Below are 19447 nucleotides of genomic sequence, written 5' to 3' on the forward strand. Positions count from 1 at the left end.
TGCCCAGCTGTTGCGGGCTCGCAGTACCGCGTTGCACAAGGTATGTTCCGACTCCGAGATAACAGTCGGAACGTCGGAGCTTGTTCCGATGAACCGACAGCTGCAGTTACACTGTTCTCGTTGTTCTTTATGTTATACTTGGAACTTCGTTGGATGAAGTTGGTACTTGAAACTCTCACGTGGTTGGAGGGGGGCGCATGGAAATTGAAATCCTTGCGGTGGCGCGAACTTTAATATCAACATTTGTAAGACTGGCCAATCATCTGTAATGTTATAGTAACTATTTAATAATCTGTAATATTCATTCCCGCTTTATGGTTTATTTCACCATTAGTTGACTAATTCTGTTTTATAAACATTCTACAAAGTCATAAAGTACGCATACTATTATTAATTCATTGATCAGCTGATTCTATACAAAGGTTAAAGTCGTAAATGGTAATGAGTGGTTTAGTTACAATGTCTGTATGTCGTTTGTTGAGGTTAAGTCTGACAAGCACAAGTTTTTGTGCTATCTTCTCTGTTATCAAAGAACGACAAAAATGTTGTAGCATTATTTGTTGGAAACTACCCATATAAGTACTGATTTGGAGAGCGAGGTTTAATGCGAAGTTTAAATTACACTTTGGTAAAGATGCGATTCCAACATTTTACTAACCCACTGCGGGGTTTCCAGGTTTCAGTACTGCCAATATATATCTTTTTTATTTATGAAATTGTAATATTTATTATTATTATTATTATTATTATTATTATTATTATTATTATTATTATTATTATTATTATAACTGCATTAAGAAAAGTAAAAATAAAAATTAATGATTTGTTTTTTTTATTATGTAATAGAGAGAAGAGAAATTACATACCATATGTTTTAAATGTTATGTTATTTTTTTTAGTTGGCTACCATGTCTTTATAACTTTATGTACGAAAACAAAGTGTTGTATTCTGTCCTTGTAGTCAACAGCTGTTTAATTACTAACATTAAGCTTTTGAGTTCTGTCCGCATGCACAGCAATTTTCCAAAATCGATTCGAATGTGCATTGCAGTGCCATCTATAGATAAGAATGTGTACTATGTCATGCCTATGAGTGCTCCAGTGTGAGCAGCATGGTAAAGAGGGAGGGTACTGTACCGTTCGTTTGAACGACTCAACGACTCCGACTCATCACCACTGGTGACTGTTATTTCGGAACTGTTATTTGGAACATAGTATTTTTTCGGAACCGGAACAGTCGGAACTGTTCCGGGAAAAGAACAACTTCGCCCATCACTAGTACTGGTAGGCCTATATCATGTTGACGGTCACGAAGTAGTAATATGATTTTACTTAAAGTCACATTTGTCCATGTCTGTACCGGTACTATAAGTTCTAAGGAAAAGATATTAATGTACCACTCTTTGCAAGGATGAAATACATGATTAAAAGTGAATCAAATTAACTATACTTCGTGAAGATATTTAAAATTATTGTAAGAAACAAAGTCGTTCCAATGTAAGCACGGCATATTAGATTGTTGCATTACAATCATATTTCATTTGGTAGTGTTACATAATAAATACCGTTATCTATTTAGTGTTGTGTTAATGACACGTCCAAACGATTATTAGTATTTCATAATTTTACAATCTTCGCCAGCTAATAAAATAGTTTGTTAATATCTCATTAACTATGTTGAAAATATTCATGAGACTTATTTTTATTAGTCAAGCTATTGCTACGGAAGTCTGCAAAAATATGAAATGATCTCGCCTGTATAATAGATTAGGCTAATTGCTATTCGATATTGGATGTTAAAAGCTTAACAGTGAAAATAATGCACATTTGACTGAAATACAACCGTGAATAGGCCGAACTACAGTTTTTATGGAACACATTTCTTGTCAGACTTTATAGGCCACCTAAGTTAGAAAGAAAATAGCCTATAGTTTAAAAGCATCATGAAGAAAAATGTGGATTTTAAGCTACTAATAATTTAAAAGTTAAATGCAAATTAAAAACCTATAACTTGTGTAAATAATTACATTACTGTTAATTATACATAAAATGTTCAATTACCGGCGAACTTTTCAAAACTTCCATTAAAATATACTGTAGGTCTATGTATCCATAATAAAATTATTTCAAGAATAAATTTGATTGAAATAGAGCACGGGAAGTTCAGGTGATTTTGGAAGTGAAAATCGTCGAATTGATAGTTTTTTTATGGCGATGAAGTTTAATATTTAAGGCATTATGTGAGTGAGCTATGGTAGTTTTTTCCCCTGGACCAACAATAAAATAAAAATCACTTGAAGTTCCCATTCACTAGTTTCTCCAAAAATTTATTCATGCACTTATGCAACTGAAGAACTATATTTATGTCTTGTTTATGCACCTTTTTGTCTAATCTGCAGCTTTTAAACTGCTTACTGATCATAAAAACTGCCAGTCAACCTGACCATAGTTCAAGGTCTTACACAGTGCAATTGTAAACACTTATTCGATTTTGTCTTTCGTGGCACATTATTCTGTCTGCAACTCACAGGACAGTATTATTACATTGTCTAATACTGTTTTACAGGGCTGACGATGTCTCTTAAATTTTATACTAATTTGTTATCACAGCCATGCAGGGCAGTGACATTATTCTTAAAAGTAAATAACATACCTCATGAATTTAAATTTGTGGATATGGCAAAAGGTAAGTTTTATTATTTAATACATGCTATTCACTTTTTATTTTCTGAGTTCATTCTTATTCGCATGCAACATTTTTTATGATAAAAGTGAACTCTTTGTACTGAGAATTTGGTATTAGTAATTCTACAGGTAAAAAATAATAATTCCGAAATATGATATATAAAATTGTTTGTCTACGAATATAATATAATGTATTAAATAAGTAATATTAATTTCTTAAGTGTTTAGTGAAATATTTTAGATAAGGGCGCAAATAGCCATAGTAGCTGACGTGCCCATTTTAAACCCCACTAACTAACTTAATTTCTTAATGCTCAATGAGCAATAGAAAAACTTTACATTGCTAGAAACTAATCTTGGAAATTGTTGATATAATTCTTGTGCGTTTTTCTGATATTACTTTCTGTAGAACTAAAAAAAATAGTTTACCACAGTTTATCTATCATAAAGAAGCTTAAATACATATATTGTAAAGAACTTGCATTTAATTTTCTATAAATTTCAAGATAATCTAATTATTCTATTGATAGCTTTTATTTAAGATATTAACGATTTACCATAAGCTAATCACATAGGCTACAATAATAATAATAATAATAATAATAATAATAAATGTCACAAACTGTTCAGTTTCCTGAAAAGTGAACAAATGACAGCTGTCAGTAAACTATACACATGTTGGACTTTGTGTCATGTGGGCCTTTTCACAGGCAGTACGGGTCATAGATAAAACAAGAACTATTACAGCTCATGAAAGAGGAAACAGCTGCCAACATAACCACGAATAAATAGAATTCCAAATAGTAAATTCATGAAATTGTACAAATGAATGAATGTCGTGTTACATACAGTAGCCAAAAGGGGGGGGGGGAGGAAGAAGATAAACTGTCGTAAATACAAACACCAAATTAGACACTATTCCGTTTGCAGACGTTAAGAGTTTTGCTGCAGATTTACATAGACGAACGTCAAAGATCAATGCATTTACTAAATTCAATTAAAAAAAATAATGATATGGATATAGGCCCTATATATCGAAAATCTAAAATTCTGTCCTTTAACACTAAAGAACTTAAGTAAAATCTGTTACGAGAATGCAATTTTGAAGCAGATCAGTACTTTCGATAATGTCATTGAAGTCATTAGTGTTATGATCGACTTTAAACCCTTCATTAATACAGAAGTATATACAGTATTTTGGTTCAGAATTTAAAAGGAAAGCAGGAAGATGATCTTCGAATAGATCGCTTGAAGCTAGCCCTATCACAATGGATAATTAAGAAATAAAAATAAACATGGATATTTGTAGTTTTTCTAAAGTAGATTTTCTAACAAATATTCTAATAGAAAATTTTCCTGAAGCTCCAATTCTTTTACAAAAAAAACTATTTATTTCAATATATTATTCTAAAATATTATTATTTTTAGAAGTATTATTCCATTCATGAAAAATTACAATGTACGTATATTGTTGAAGTGAGGCTTGTTTGTCGTTGCTAGGAGATTGCAGAACTTAGTTGTAGGTTGCATGGACTCAATAAGGACTAAGTATAAATTAGTCTGTTGCCGAAAAAATAGTCGTGTAGATTATCTATGAACATAATATTAATTTACAGCATAGATTATATAATATGATACAAATGTACCTCTACCACGAATAAATGTTAATTTATTTAAGTTAGCTACATTGTTACGAAACAAATTTAGAAAAAAAAAAAAAAACTTAGGATTTAAAAAGTGTAGCCTGCGCCCTAAGGTATATTTTCCACAATATAGCTATAATATTGTCTATTAACACATTGCGCAATTTAAGTGCCTGAATTGATTTAAAAATGCATCTTATATATCAAGTTATATTTGATTGGCAGGAGAACATATGTCTGAGGAATATGAAAAACTTAATCCGTTCAAGAAGGTACCAATAATTGATGATAATGGATTCATCTTGAGGGAAAGGTGAGTACTTTGTACAAATCTTTATAAGTCATTTCTAGTGGTTGAATAGTCACCATCCTAATCACTTATCATAAGATTATGGGTTAGTACCCAGCCGAGGGCAATGATTTAATCGACATTAAACACCCTCAATGTCATATCCTTCAAGAGAAAGTAACTGTGAATGTTCTGTGACAGACTTACGATGCTGTACTTCAGAAAACGACGTAAGTACTTATGTGTACATAAAGATGTGCCACTTAAACATAATAAAGGAATATGTTTTTTTTTTTGTTGATAGTACAAGGGTAAATAAATAAGAGACGCGTCCATAAAGTAACCTTCCCACTCGTCCCACAGCTATCAAACCATATGTTGCGCGAAGCGACTGCGTGTACGTGATAGAGTAATGTCCTGGCATGACGCATGTGCTAGCGGAACTTCCCGAGTGCTCTCAGTAGCTTCGTTGCATTGGTTGAAGATGGACACTCCTATTCCAGCTCAAGCCGCGTGTGAAGTGCGATCAGTGATAAAGTTTTTGAATGCACAGGGCATAGTGCCAATTGAAATTGATCGTCAGCTGTGCCAGGTCTATGGGCCTAACGTCATGAGCAAGCAGATGGTGCGTTGCTCCACAAGGTCGTCTGTGATGATGGTTGGCCTCCCACTGCGCTCCTCGCCATGCACATTTTGGCGTCCTGCTGAAAATTGTCTACAGCAGCAACGCACCATCTGCTTGCCCATAGACGTGGCACAACTGACGATAAATTTCAATCGGCACTATGCCCTGTGCATTCAAAAACTTTATCACTGACCGCACTTCACACTCGGTCAGAGCTAGAATAGGAACGTCCAACTTCAACCAATGCAACGAAGCTACTGAGAGCACTCGGGAAGTTCCGCTGGCGCATGCGCCATGCCAGGACATTACTCTATCACGTACACGCAGTCACTTCGCGCAACATATGGTTTGCTAGGTGTGGGACGAGTGGGAATGTTACTTTATGGACGCGCCTCGTAACTACAAGAAAAAAAAAACATGTTCCTTTCACTAGAAATAAATAATTCATTAACGACATACATACTTGCGTGATATTCTGAAGTCACCTGATTTCACCCCTCCCTCTCCTTGCCTCTTTGTTGTTTCGGTATTCTGGCATGTTTATTGCATCACAAAAATTATTCATCTACCTAGGCTAAATTAGTTTTTTTGTATATATTTTTCTATTATTGCCAGCAGATTAAACTGCCATGCACTACAGTCAATAGTCACTTTCCACCACAACATTAAAATCAATAATTATTGAGCACTATTGTATTGCTGTATGTGAAAACAGCAGTGGAGTCTTTGCTGGCAAATAAATAAAGTTCACAACTGTGCAGTAATTACAGTTAGCATGTCTAACCATGAAACGAGCGGGCTGGGATTCAAATCCTGATTGAGTTTTCCCTCAACCAACTGAAGCAGAATTGTTGAATAATTTTTAGTACTGGATCTCGGACTTCTTTTGCCATTATTTTATTCACATGTCATTGTTACCATTACCAAAGCCCAGGTTAAGTTCATGGTGCAGCTTGCTATATTCATACAAGAGTGCAGCTGTTTGGCAACAAATATTATTGACAGAACAGGAGTAGTAAGCACAGTAAGCCTCAGGCTGCAGGCCTTCGGGCCCCTCTTTCGTAAATAAAAAAAAAACCTTTAAATAAACATAATATATGATATAATATGATGACCAGGCTTCGAAACTTTGGACCCGATACAATAAGTTTACTGTGCATGCACTATAGGTTGTTGATTCGCTGCAGGTAGGTAGAGATGTGTTGAGGTAACAATGTTGCTATTTAGAGTAGAGTACGGTAGTATGGGGAAACACACACATATGTACATTCTGAAAGTAAATGTACTTTACACAATGATAATGTCAAAAGAATGTGAAAAGCATTTATTCTCCTGTCTTTTATAAGCATTTGTGTTTAATTATACACAGTGTTAATGGTGGAAATAAGCATGTACCAATTTTAATTTTTTTCATTTATCCTATTGGTCGTCTTTAGGAAGTGCAATTACAGTACTGAATTTCAATGTACCTACCGGTACTACAAGATACATTCTCAGTGTCTCAAACGTAAATCTTTTTCGGTTATCTGCCAAAGTTTGTACTGTGAAAAGCTGTGCTCTACGTCGCATGACATGATAGGAGCAAAACGAAAAAACCTAACATCATTGCAGTCTCTAAGAGACAGTCCTTTATTTTCGGGTGACTCTATGTCCATTAATTTGCTGTTTATGTCACACAATGCTCCATATCCCTTATTTTTACATAAAATTATTTCCATTTCTGTTTTACACGTTCAGTAATCGGTGTACTTAATGTCTCATTAATTCTCTGCATCATTTTCTAAATTAATTTAAGGCCTTCTGGCATCTCTTGCTCTGACTTTTCTAACTGTGTAATAGTTTCAGACACAGTTTGTATGAAAACCAAATTATTCGTCAGAACCTTCAAATCCAGAGCGTTTTCCTTTGCGTACTTGTTGGCATTTATTCTACAGTACCTCCACGCACTGTACGCTTTACCACTATATTCAGTACACCGTAATGCAGATTTCCCACTGAACTGCTCTATCGGGTCCAAAGTTTCAAAGCCCGATGATGACTGAAAGAAATGTTTATTTATGATATTTAATGACATTACACTATCTAGACAAGAATAAAACTATGTCATTTAGAGGAAAAGATCCCATATGGTTTTCACAAAAATATATTGTTGTTGTTGTTTGTTGTTTTCTAATGCCAGGCGTTTGACAATGAAGTCATTTGACCTCTTGCACTCCAATATTTTTCAAAGATATTTTCATGGTCAGCTAATGACGCACAGATTTTGAGGTGTTCTGAATCCATTTCTTGATTTGAGTTGCACAATGGACAGTTAGGGGACTGATATATTCCATTTCTATAAAATATAGATAAAGTATCTTTCTAAATACAAGGTTTGAATGTCTGAGGCTTTTGTCCAAAAATCCCCTCATTCAATTTTAATTGTAATTATGCGTTACATTTTAGAAACTCTGTATGTATGTACAGTACATTGTTTTACTTTATTTCATGGAAAATATTATAGTGTGGGAATACTACGCTACCTCTGCCGAGAGAGCAATGTCCCTGATCACTGGTACCCCAAGGATAGTAAGCAGCAAGCAAGAGTGGACGAGTATTTGGAATGGCAGCACCTGGACACAAGAGCTAATTGTGCCGTGTTCTTTCTAACCAAGGTGAGTTTTGTATGAAATTATGTCGGAAGTACGGGAAATGAATATTTTTTTGAACACACTACTTATTGTCTGGCCCGAGTACATACAATACTGTCATTAGGAGAGAAAGAATAGAATATAGTTTCTGGCGAGTTATATCGACTCTGAACAATTAAGCTTCGCAATGTCTCTACCTCTCCTATGTATAAAAAATATATTGGCATGTACAGTGTGTCTGACTCAAGCCATTTGGCATTATTTACCATTTTCAGATCAACGGTATAATACATAATTGTGTATTCTTGCTTGACTAGCATTTGGAAATTTTATGATCATGTTTGTAACAGTCCAATAAGTAGGGACAGTAATAATTTATTAGTTATTTATGTAATAGCCGTCCATATGCTTATCAAAGTACAAAATAGGCAATTAAATGCTGTTGTACATTTATGAGAAATCAGTGAATATCACAAATATCATTGTGAGCAATCCTCTGAAACTGGTTAAGATTTTAGTGCTGTTTAATGAACTCCACGCTTTTACATTAAAGAGGTAATTATAATGGGCGTCTAGTTTCGTTCAATTCTTTTATTTTGTCACTTTATTCAACGAATTTCTAAAGTTTTGATTTCTTTTATGTTTGCTAGTTTCTATACCCCATGCTGACTGGTGTCCCAGCAAATCCCGAAAGGGTGGAAAAATTAGAAAACAGGATGAAAAAGACATTGGGTCTCATTGAAAATGTGTGGCTGAAAGATAAACCATACCTGACAGGTGACAAGATCTCCATTGCTGATTTGTTGGGAGCCTGTGAAATAGAACAACCAAGTGAGTAAAATTTCATCATTTTATCATAATCTTGCGAATAAGTGTGACTGAAAGAGTGTAACAGACATGAACAACGTTATTCCCCTTAAAAATGTACTATTTCGAAGTCTTAAGTTATATGAAACAATTGGTTTTAAAATAGGAAAATTTTATTGCAGATCAGGAGGCAAGGCATGGCATGTGACTTGTGCGAGAAGGGAAGTGATGGGCTATCAGAAAGAGAGTTTGTTTCAGAATGATTGATATTACAGGAATCTACTGACACAGAAGTCCAGCTCAAACTAAAACTTTATCTTTTCCCTCCATACCCACCGGTGAATCACCAGCGTAAATCAGTCGGCTGAAACACTTGCCTGCTGATCCGGAGTTGCGCTTGGGCATGGGTTCGATTCTCACTTCGAGGTTTTCCCCAAATGTAAAGCGAATGTCAGGTAATCTATGGCGAATCCTCGACCTCATTTCGCCAAATACCATCTCGCGCTCACCAACCTATCAACGCTAAATAACGTAGCAGTTGATACAGCATCATTAAATAACAACTTTATAAAAAAAATACCCACTGGTGATACAGTCTTGACACATGATAGGGTCACATGACAGGTTTTGTCTCCTTTACTATTGTAAATTTTTTTACGTATTTTTGTCTCTTACTTGCGACACTATTGATATGATAAAAATTGGAATACAGGAAATAACAAAGTCAATAAAGAAATTGATCACTGAAGGAGAAAATATAGTTCTGTAAATCTGTAATCCAATGGACAAAATTAATGAAAATTGCTGAAATGATAATTGTCATCTCACTCTCTTTTCAAAGCTAGTTTCTTTACAGGTACTAAAGTGATTATCAGAGACAATGTCCATAACGAAAATGTCCACTTTACATAAACGTCCAGTATTTGGTAATGTCCATATTAGAAAATCCCCAACATTCGTATTTTGTTTTCATGTTTCAGTTTTGACAAATGTTTTCGACTATGAAATAGTCATCTTCAGGTCTACATGTGAACACAATTGTCGGTTATAATCTGGTACATGTTTCCAAAGAATATTTTCGTATCGATGTATATAATAAGTACCGTAAAGTGGGGTGACTTTGAACGCCGAGGTGACTTTGAACAGTAATAATAAATAAATATACAATTTCCTAAACTAATTAATCTATCGCAAATGACAATAATTTATTGGTTCAAACTTGCACTTACGTCTTGTTTTAGTGCATGTTTAAACCAATCGTGATAATCCTTAAGACTTTAAACCTTAATTATTTGCTCCTTTTCAAAAAATCTAATTGTAATATTTAGGTCTTATTTTACATAATAATTTATTATTCCAATTATATGATCAGATGTCGACATACTGTAAGTCATGAACCTGAAATAGCTGAATCGGTACATTCCATATGTAGATTAATCTTTCTTTCTTACAATATTTTCATGTCAGCAGAAACGTTTGCGTAACTTCTACGAAGACTACCGCATGCCTGCTAAAAACAAGCTTGACAAATTGCTTACATAATCAACCTCAATTTAGTTTCATCATTATGTCGCATGTACTCATTATCGATTCATTTCTGTTATGATTTCTATTATGATCTAATAAATTTATTATAATTGCATTCTTATTGAAATTAAAATATATTAGTTAACCAATTTATGAAGTCAAATTTTCTTCTGAACTTTTACTAATTAATATAACTATCGGAATACCTTAATAACTACCTTAGTTCTCTATTTTCAATTTTTTTTTATTATTTTAAAAAACCTTGACGTAATTCTATCTTATTTTCAAAACCTGTCTTCTTACCTTATTTAATTAATAATAAGTTTTTCTGATTTTAGGAAAATTTAATCTTTGCTGATGCCTATCTCTTAGTAGGTAGTTTCGTTCAGTATCTATAGTTTTGATTGAATCTACTTTATTTCTGTTAGAGTTTCTATTTGTCATTTTACCTCTTATTAACTGTTCGTCACCTGCTTCTACTTCATCGGTCGGTATCGCACAGCTCCTCCAAATTGTAGCACTTCCTCTCGCGCACCCCGGACTACCAACGGCATGTGGCATTCTTATTAATTGATCTTCACTTGCGCTGACTTTGCCGGTTGATCCACAATCGCTTCTCCTTGATGTATTTTCACTTGCGCGCCTCGGACTACCCTCACTGGTCGTTCTCTCAGTCTGTGCCCCAGCTCCCCAAACAGCATCTTCACTGGTTCCAGCTTCTTCTTCCATACATGGTTTTCCTTCTTCACTCTTCTTTCTTCTAAAGGGATCTGTGAAAACAGTGCTGTCTAGTTTATTTAGGTATGCTCTAATATCATTCACTGCCGTAAGCTCATCAATTCTTCTATTTGTTATTTCTGATTCCTTCTTCCCGCTTGATGAGTTACTTTTCTTATCAGTCCTCTCTACGCTTCTAGACTTCCTGTTTCGTGATGCACTTCTGTTTACGTGTGGTGTCGATGATGCTCTATTTCCACAAGCCTCTATTTCGTTATTTCTGTTGTTGCAGCAACTTAATAAATCCTCAGTGAATTGATTATTTAAGGCCTCTACGTTAACTATGTTTCCGTTTATCTTCATTTTATCTTTTACTAAAGTTGCCCTCAATCCTTTACCTCGAGCTTCTTTTAATATTGGAATTAGTTTCTTTCTTTTCTCTCTAATTTCTTTTGCAAAGTCATTTTCTATGAATATATTTGTGCCTTTGAGTTGACGCGTATTGGCAATGATATGCTCTTTGATAAAGTAACTGTTCAATTTCACAATAATTGGCCTTTTTTTTCCGTTACCGACTCTATACGCGTTATTAATCGCACTTATGTCCAAGTTTAGACTGAAATACTTAGTTAATAATTCTAACACTACGAAACCAGTATCAATTCCTTTTTCATGATTGCGCTCTTCAACACCATAAATTACAATGTTATTAATTCTACTATCATTTTCCCATTTTTTAACTATCGATTTTAACACCACCTGCTCTTGGATAACCTCCTTTAACTTCTTTTCCACTTCAGTGTATCTGTTTACTAATGTATCTATATCACTTGCTACTTTGTTTAGTAGAAAACTTGCCTTTAGTCTGTCTTCTCTCGTTTCTTTCATATAGTTTATCCATTCTCTTTGAAACACTTCATCACTGTAGACTCTTCCTTCTGTATCTCCAGGACCAGGGTTTAACTCCACATTTCCAATAATCAGTAGAACTGATAAAACAGCTGCGGCCACAAATATGTTGATGCTATCAGACACTATTGCATTTTCACCTTTTGAACATCTGCAACACTGCCCTGCATTGAAACACCCGATTCGCGCCCTGTAAGAATTTAGGTCGTCGCCCATACCTTCTTCACACGCTAACCTACTTGTATATGCTGCTTACTACACAACCGTTCTCTACGACTGCACTTTGTGAACTGATGACTTTGAACAGTAATGTAGCGCCTTTCTAAATTAAATGCTGTACCCAATTGCGAAAAAACTGAACTAATTTATTGACAACTTAAACAGTTTTTTTCGCAATTGGGTACAGCACTTAATTTAGAAAGGTGCTACATTACTGTTCAAAGTCACCTCAGCGTTCAAAGTCACCTCACTTTACGGTACATAATTTCTGGTAACATATTAGATAGATTTACATTAAACCTGTTTTCAACAAACAAAATTTGATAACACAATCTCAAGGGAAAAAATGGTACTCTCTGCAACATAATCCACAGTTAATTCCCAATTTGCCACGCAAATCGTCTGTAGCTGCATTTAGATTGGCAACAGGCCATGATTGTTTGGCCAAACACCTGCATAGAATTGGAATATATCAGTCCCCTAACTTCCCATTGTGCAACTCAAACCAAGAAATGTATTCGGAACACCTCAAAATCTGTGCTTCAGTGGCATAAAAATATTGGAGTGCAAGAGGTCAAATGATTTTATTGTCAAACGCCTGGCATTAGAAAACAACAACATTAAACCTGTTAAGAGTGGCAAAGAGACAAATTGTAGAACAATATTTTGTGGATGATACAATAATTGAAGCTTTTTGCACGGACAGTTTCTTACTTTTGATATTTCCTGTTGAATCGTATCTCCTGTAATGACTTCAGCTCTTTTGGCTCTCAATTTATCATCATCATCATCTTTTACCTTCCCACTTACATTCTTCTATCATGTCTCATTCTCCTCCATTGTTCTCATTGTATCTTCATTACTGTCTCAAAGATCTTCCATCTTCCTCTGCATTTTCTATTATTCGAGTTTATGTATGTTTTCTTCCATTTTTCTTCCATGTTCATCCCGTTTTTAGAAGATTCTTTTCTACTTTATAATTATTTTTTATTTTTTGCTTCCTGATTATGTACTTTATTTGCTTTTTTGCTTCATTAATAATAATAGTTTTATTTTCCCTGGCAGAGTTAAGGCCATCAGGCCTTCTCTTTCACTCAACCAGGATCAAATCACATACAGAAAAATACATACCGGTATACAAATATTAACTTAAAAAAAAATAAATAAATAATAATAATAATAATAATAAAGTAAAAAAGAGAGATTGAATACATATACACAATCAGTATTAACTTAAAAATAATAATAATAAAAAATATATATAATAAAAAAAAAAGAGACTGAATACATAATCACAAACAGGAAAATACATTCTAGTATACAAGTATTAACTTAAAAAAAAGAATTAATACATATGAATATAATCTCATAACTAAACGAATAGTACAATTAGTATGATCAGCACAGCACGGGTTACATTGAGACAATGACAATTACCTAGATATTAGTGTTAATGGAAAAATAAAGTAATGACTGTATAAAATAATAATAATAATAATAATAATAATAATAATAATAATAATAATAAATAAAAATTATACCTAAAAAAACTAATTCTGTGCATTTAAAATATTTCAAACAACCTAATTTTGAACAACTGAGGACTAAGACTACCCCTGATTTCCAGCGGCAGCGAATTCTATGAGCGGGCCATGACTATTGAGAGAACTTTAGTACAGAGCTGTCTGACGACGTGGTAATGACAGCAACAGATTGTGCTGTGAATGTGTATTACGATTATGATGTGAAGCTAGGAGAGTAAACCGAGAGGCAAGGTAGTTGGGTGTGTAATCATGTATAATTCGATATAGCAGGCAAAGAGAATGTACTAAACGTCGATCTTGCAAGCGGAGCCAGGAGAGTCATAGAAAATATTCCGATATATGATCATGTCGGTGGATATTGAAAATAAATCGGATGCAGACATGAAGTTTTAGTTTCATTAGTCATTATTTCTACAGTTCCTTATCATTGGCTTCTGTTAATTTGCCTGCCTATTTTTACTTACAATCCGTTCATTAATGCAACATTGATCACTGTACTCTGCTGTTTTCACAGTCAACAATAACTGTACTGAACAGAATTGTAACTTTTTGGTATAAGAAAACGGCAACATAACTTATCCAGTTGTATTGCAATTGTTCTAGGAATGGCAGGCTACGATGCAAGGAAGGACTTCCCCAGAATTGCCGCCTGGTTGGAAAGAGTACGGAATGATTTGAATCCACATTACGATGAAGTACATAAAGCAGTTGAGAAAATAGCTGCAAAATCAAAATTATAAGGCATCAGGTACATAATCAGGTTCGCGGTCTTAAAGTAAAAAGGTTCTATCTACACTGTAAACTTAACTTCATAATAGAGGTACTGTACTCAGAGTTGTGGTCTTCCACGAAACTAATTTTAAATATTCAGATAGGAGCAATTTTGACTGTCCTGTGCCAGTATGATGTGATTCGTTGTTTTATGCGGAGGCCTGACATTATGTTAACTATCAAGGGAGATAAAGATGACTGCTCATTTAATAAAAAAAAGACATAATTTATGCTGAAAATAATAGAAAATAAGCAATAGTAGCTACATATTATTTTATTAAAGCAAATTTTTTTATTGCAAGAGAATTGGATGTTCGAATTATGAGTCTGTGATTATGATAGTATTATTAAATCTAACTATATTATTGTGTGTCCTAATGGATTCTGTTGTAAATTCATCACATGGGTGCTCATGGGTAGACTTAATCGAATTTTCTTTTCACTTACTCAAGGTCATTTAATTTAGGTTAAAACACGTATTTAAATAAAAATAACAATGTTTTTTTGAAGAAATGCACGAAAATGTTTTGAAAACCAATGGGAGGGGTTGAAGACCTGAGCATGTCGGATCGAGATATATTTCAGATATGGGCTAAAGACATTCCTTCTTCAAAGAATGCAACTCCTTTGCCCTCCTCAAGAAAAGAAGAGTATGCTCATTGCATATAATTTATTATACACAATACTCCTAATTATCCGTGTTTATGCACGGATTATCATTTTGTGGATTAACCGTGCATAATTTAGGCTCAGTAATTGATTATATTTAAAGAACAATTAAAAAACTTACATTTGTACTTCCTGATTTGTTCCTGGACATACTGAAGTCTTCGAAAGAGTGACAGTTATGTGCTATGGAAATGCTTTAAGGGATCACAAACTGAATCCCCTTCTAAATGTAAGCATGATCCTTGCAAATATCTACAATAGCCTAAAACCAGAATTTCTGGATCATCTGTGCTTCCAGATTATCTGTACCCATTCTCCTACTTATTAGGCCATATACTGGTATTAACTCAAGAATGAAGAAAGATTGAGTCAGAACTGATATTTGCATTAATACATAACTTGAAGAGTGTGGGAAGAAAACAGGAAATCCTACAAAACAGCATCATCGAGAAAACAAGTTTTAACACCTGAACATTCCTAATTTTTAATCAATGTACCAAATGTTTACCGGTAACATTACCTTACAGTTTACACGGACATTTCCACTTTTAAAATATTTTGATTGGAAAGTTCTGTCGTCGCAGTTGCCACCTAGAATGAGCTATGTATCATAAAATCGCTAAAAAAAAGGACATTTTTTGTTTTCTCTCAATACTCTTCACTTGACAGTCAGTACGAATAATTTGTGGAAAAAGTGGAGATAGAAGCTTATTATTCTAAGATCAGATGTATGTTAAGGGTTTCAGAGAAGTTATAGGCCTATATTGATTCTGATAAGTACAGGGTTAATCTTAAAATGAAGGTAATCAGGATTATTCAAATCACCCTGTTACTGTGTCCACAAAAATTGTGAACTTTTCTGATTCTGTAATGCCCAACTTGTATAATCATTCACTTCCATACAGTTTCCTTATATAAACGTAACAAAACATTTAGCTATGCTATAGCAAGCTAAAAATGCTGTATCTTCAGAGAAATCTGTAAATAGATAAGGGTATTTAAAGAATTTACAAAGAATGCTCAGTTTACGAGCAGAATATAATTTTCATATTCTTTTGTAGTCCAAGGTTATCGATTTATTTTTTAAACATTTTGGTACTGGTATTTCAGGGCAGGAAATGCTGATTCCCTAACACTACCGAAACAATTATATCTTAGAGTTATCATAATGTCAAGAAACCCAACGCCAGGATGCAAGATGAATTAGAAGTTCACATCGATAAAATTCGAGCATATAAATAAAATATAATACAGTTGTTTTCATATTATAGAAGCTGCTAATATTGTGCCTTATTGTGAACTATGACATTGTATAGATTAGCCTTTATTGCAAAGAAATATTGAATTTATGTTCAGATTGTTTCGGTATAAAGCAATGATGTAAATTACTGAAATTGTATAAATAATTAAAAGAAAAACAAGATTTGATTGTCAATGATTTGTTGTTGTTTTTTTTTTTGCAATAGATACACCCACATTGTTTTGTTTTAATTAGCGGAGTAAGACACAAAGGTATTTTCTTAAGTTACATAAGGAGTCAAAGATAACGTAAATTATTATCAATGTAGTGGTGCTGAATGTTGATTTTGATAAATGTTATGATTTGTTGTTATATTAATGTGTTATATTTTTTTTATAAAATGAAAGTTTTTGTGTGTCAATAAAAATACTTATTTTGTAAATAAGAGTTACAAATTTTCTTTTTCTAGACCTTACATACTCCAAGCAGTAACAAAAAAAATCGCATTCTAACTTAAAAATTAAATTCAATAAAATTAGTAAGAAACCGTCTATTCCTTGTCCAACCATTTGCGAACAGGAGACAAAAGATGCTGATAAAAATTATTTGAATAAAAGTGTGAGTTGAAAGATATTGTTACATCAGAATTGAAACAGTTTACAATGAATGATTACTGCCTTTCTCCTGCACCCAAATAATTATTGCTATTGTTACATTAATTCTTCTACTGTACGTATTAGCAAGTTGTAATTATACTATACTAGTTCCCCTTTAGGAAAAGGGCAAGGGCTGGAACTGCCTTCACACGTAGGTTGCTTGGGTGGGCCCATTGTGCTACCCAGGATTGAATGATGTGCATGACTGAAGGCCCTCCTGCTCTACAGATTCCCCTACTCCCTAAACTCCCTACAGTCTGCAGAATCTCTTTACCTTTCCACATTGCCGTCACAGCTGTCCCATGAGGTACCACGAGCCCAGGGGAGAGTCCACGGTACATAGCACTAGTACCAGCTACTAATGATCACATACCACTAGGTCCAAGTTTGGTGGTGGCCCACAGTTGACTCTGCATCAGTCGCAAGTCCGAAATGAAGAAAGAAATGATGATGAAAAGGGCTAAGTAGATGAAGTGGAGAGGGTTTGTGGAAAGACGGATGGAAACGAGAGTATCCCGAGAAAAACCATCTGTAATGTCTGCATTATCCATACAAATTTCATCACGTCCTGAGCGGGAATCGAACCTGGACCACCTGAATGGAAGACCAGCACACTAGCGCTTGGACCACAGACTGAATATAGATTACATTTTGGTGTCGTAACTTTAAAGCTTCATGTAAAAAGATGGCCAGATTTTGTTAGTGAAAGAAATATGTACATTGTGAACAGTAGTTCCCACTTACTTAAACTTACTCTCGAAATAATTTGCAAACAGAATTCTGATGCAGAAATAATACAATACCAAATATATATATGTATGTGTATGGTTATGTATGACTATAACAAGAAATCTGTAACAATCTTTACGCTGTATAATAAATATACTAATGCTAAAAGTACCGTACTGAAAATTAACATGGACTCACCAATAACTACAGTATTACTAATGCATGAAAAAGCTTTAAACAATTATTACAATTTTAAAATTTCAAGACACACACAAGTAAAGTACAAGCTAAAAATTTTAAAGTTCAGACATGTTAAGTTGCGTACTAATTAAGTTACTGGTACATACTTTGAAGACGAAAATGCATTTCTGAGAATAACATGAGACTTAATTCTAGCATTTTTGCAAGTAGGCCTACAAGTACAGCTGTTAAACGATATTTCAAATGTATCACTTACAAATGTGTATTACGGTTTCAAAACAAATATTGAACTTCATAATTACGTCCCCTTGATAATGTTTGGAATTTTATTTTAAAGTATGACTGATCATTGATGAATATTTATTGATAATATTTATGCCCTTATTATTTAGTGATTTAAGAAATTAATGTAGGTAATTGTTTTGATCTAATGATTTACTGTTTTATCAATTATTAAAATTCGAGTACTATGTTCTTGAGCAGAAAAAAACAAGTGCCTATTTTATTACGAGCCTATCTTTATATTTTAGGCGTCTATCATACATTTTAGTGCCTTAAAATGTCAGATCTAGTTATAGGCGTAATTAAAAATGGTGAATAATTATGTATTAAGTATTAAATACGTAATTATAAAGTAATGCGTCTAGATGCCTTTCAAAAGCAAAATTTTATTTATTATATATATTTTTTTTACTATTGACATGAAAAGTGGCCAGAATTACGATCCAGCCTTCTTTAATCCAGTTAATTAATAATCTCAGTACATACTAATGGGATAGGATGTTTTGTAGATTCCAGAGTCATTTTGACCATGACGGACAAGAGGAAAGCTTCCTGGGTCCTTCTTTAAGTTCTGCTATTTTAAGTAATACATATTCCAGGACTTTATCAAAATTTTTCCCGTCTCAGGCCGTTAAATAAATGCTGTCCCTATAAGATAAATAACAATCTACGAAAATTTAATCGAAACCAAGACAAGGAATTGAATAATCAATATCCAAGCGAAAGCAGTAAAAAGAGGAAATGATATAGTACAGAAAATAAAATTAAATACAATTTTAAATGTCAATAATGATGTAGTAGGCCTATAGTGTCTCCAGCGATCAACATCTCGCTTTTTGCTGGATCTGAAATCTTCCAAATTTTGTTTCAGTCCTTTTCTAGTGAAATAGTCTCTCGATGCTTTGTTTATTGCCCAGAATGTCTGATCATCACTAATTTTATGTACGGTACTTAACTTATTTCAACGTCATTATGTGGACACCTTTCGTTAATTTCACGTTCATTATCGTAATTTTAAAGTCGAATAATTACTGATAAAATACACCTTTTTGGTCAATTTTATAACAGTGTTAATTAAAATAATTGATAATACACGATAAAATTGATATATAACAATGCTCATACAACGGCTATATATTTTTTTCAATTTTATCGCATTTTATCGAATAATTACCTTTTTTTTAAGCAAACAGGCTCTTTAAATTTCAGGTATTTAATCAATATGTTGGCAATATTAGACTAACATACAGCAGATGTTATTTTTCTTTGGGGGAAAAAAAAAAAACAAAAGCTGACATGTAACA

General features: G+C 33.6%; 2 protein-coding genes across 4 annotated transcripts in view; both read left to right on the forward strand.

Moving 5' to 3' along the window:
* Positions 1–16722, forward strand: part of LOC138714809 (glutathione S-transferase theta-1-like) — a 57310-nt gene extending 40588 nt beyond the window's left edge. The window contains exon 6 of the mRNA XM_069846960.1: positions 16146–16722. The gene's annotated coding sequence lies outside the window, so the exon portion shown is untranslated. The remainder of the gene's footprint in view (positions 1–16145) is intronic.
* On the forward strand, positions 1521–14410 carry GstT3 (Glutathione S transferase T3). 3 transcript variants are annotated; one of them, XM_069846961.1, is made up of 6 exons: positions 1521–1652; positions 2567–2686; positions 4554–4641; positions 7746–7896; positions 8523–8703; positions 14199–14410. In XM_069846961.1, exons 2-6 carry the CDS (start codon positions 2575–2577, stop codon positions 14333–14335), a joined length of 669 nt encoding a protein of 222 aa, XP_069703062.1. In that variant the 5' UTR covers positions 1521–1652; positions 2567–2574; the 3' UTR covers positions 14336–14410. The 3 variants fall into 3 exon arrangements, with proteins under 3 accessions (XP_069703062.1, XP_069703065.1, XP_069703063.1); XM_069846964.1 differs by having other exon boundaries at positions 1638–1656; XM_069846962.1 differs by lacking the exon at positions 1521–1652 and having other exon boundaries at positions 2249–2686.
* Positions 16723–19447: the final 2725 nt, after the last annotated feature.

Source organism: Periplaneta americana, chromosome 15, assembly GCF_040183065.1.
Source record: "Periplaneta americana isolate PAMFEO1 chromosome 15, P.americana_PAMFEO1_priV1, whole genome shotgun sequence".
Lineage (NCBI taxonomy): Eukaryota > Metazoa > Arthropoda > Insecta > Blattodea > Blattidae > Periplaneta > Periplaneta americana.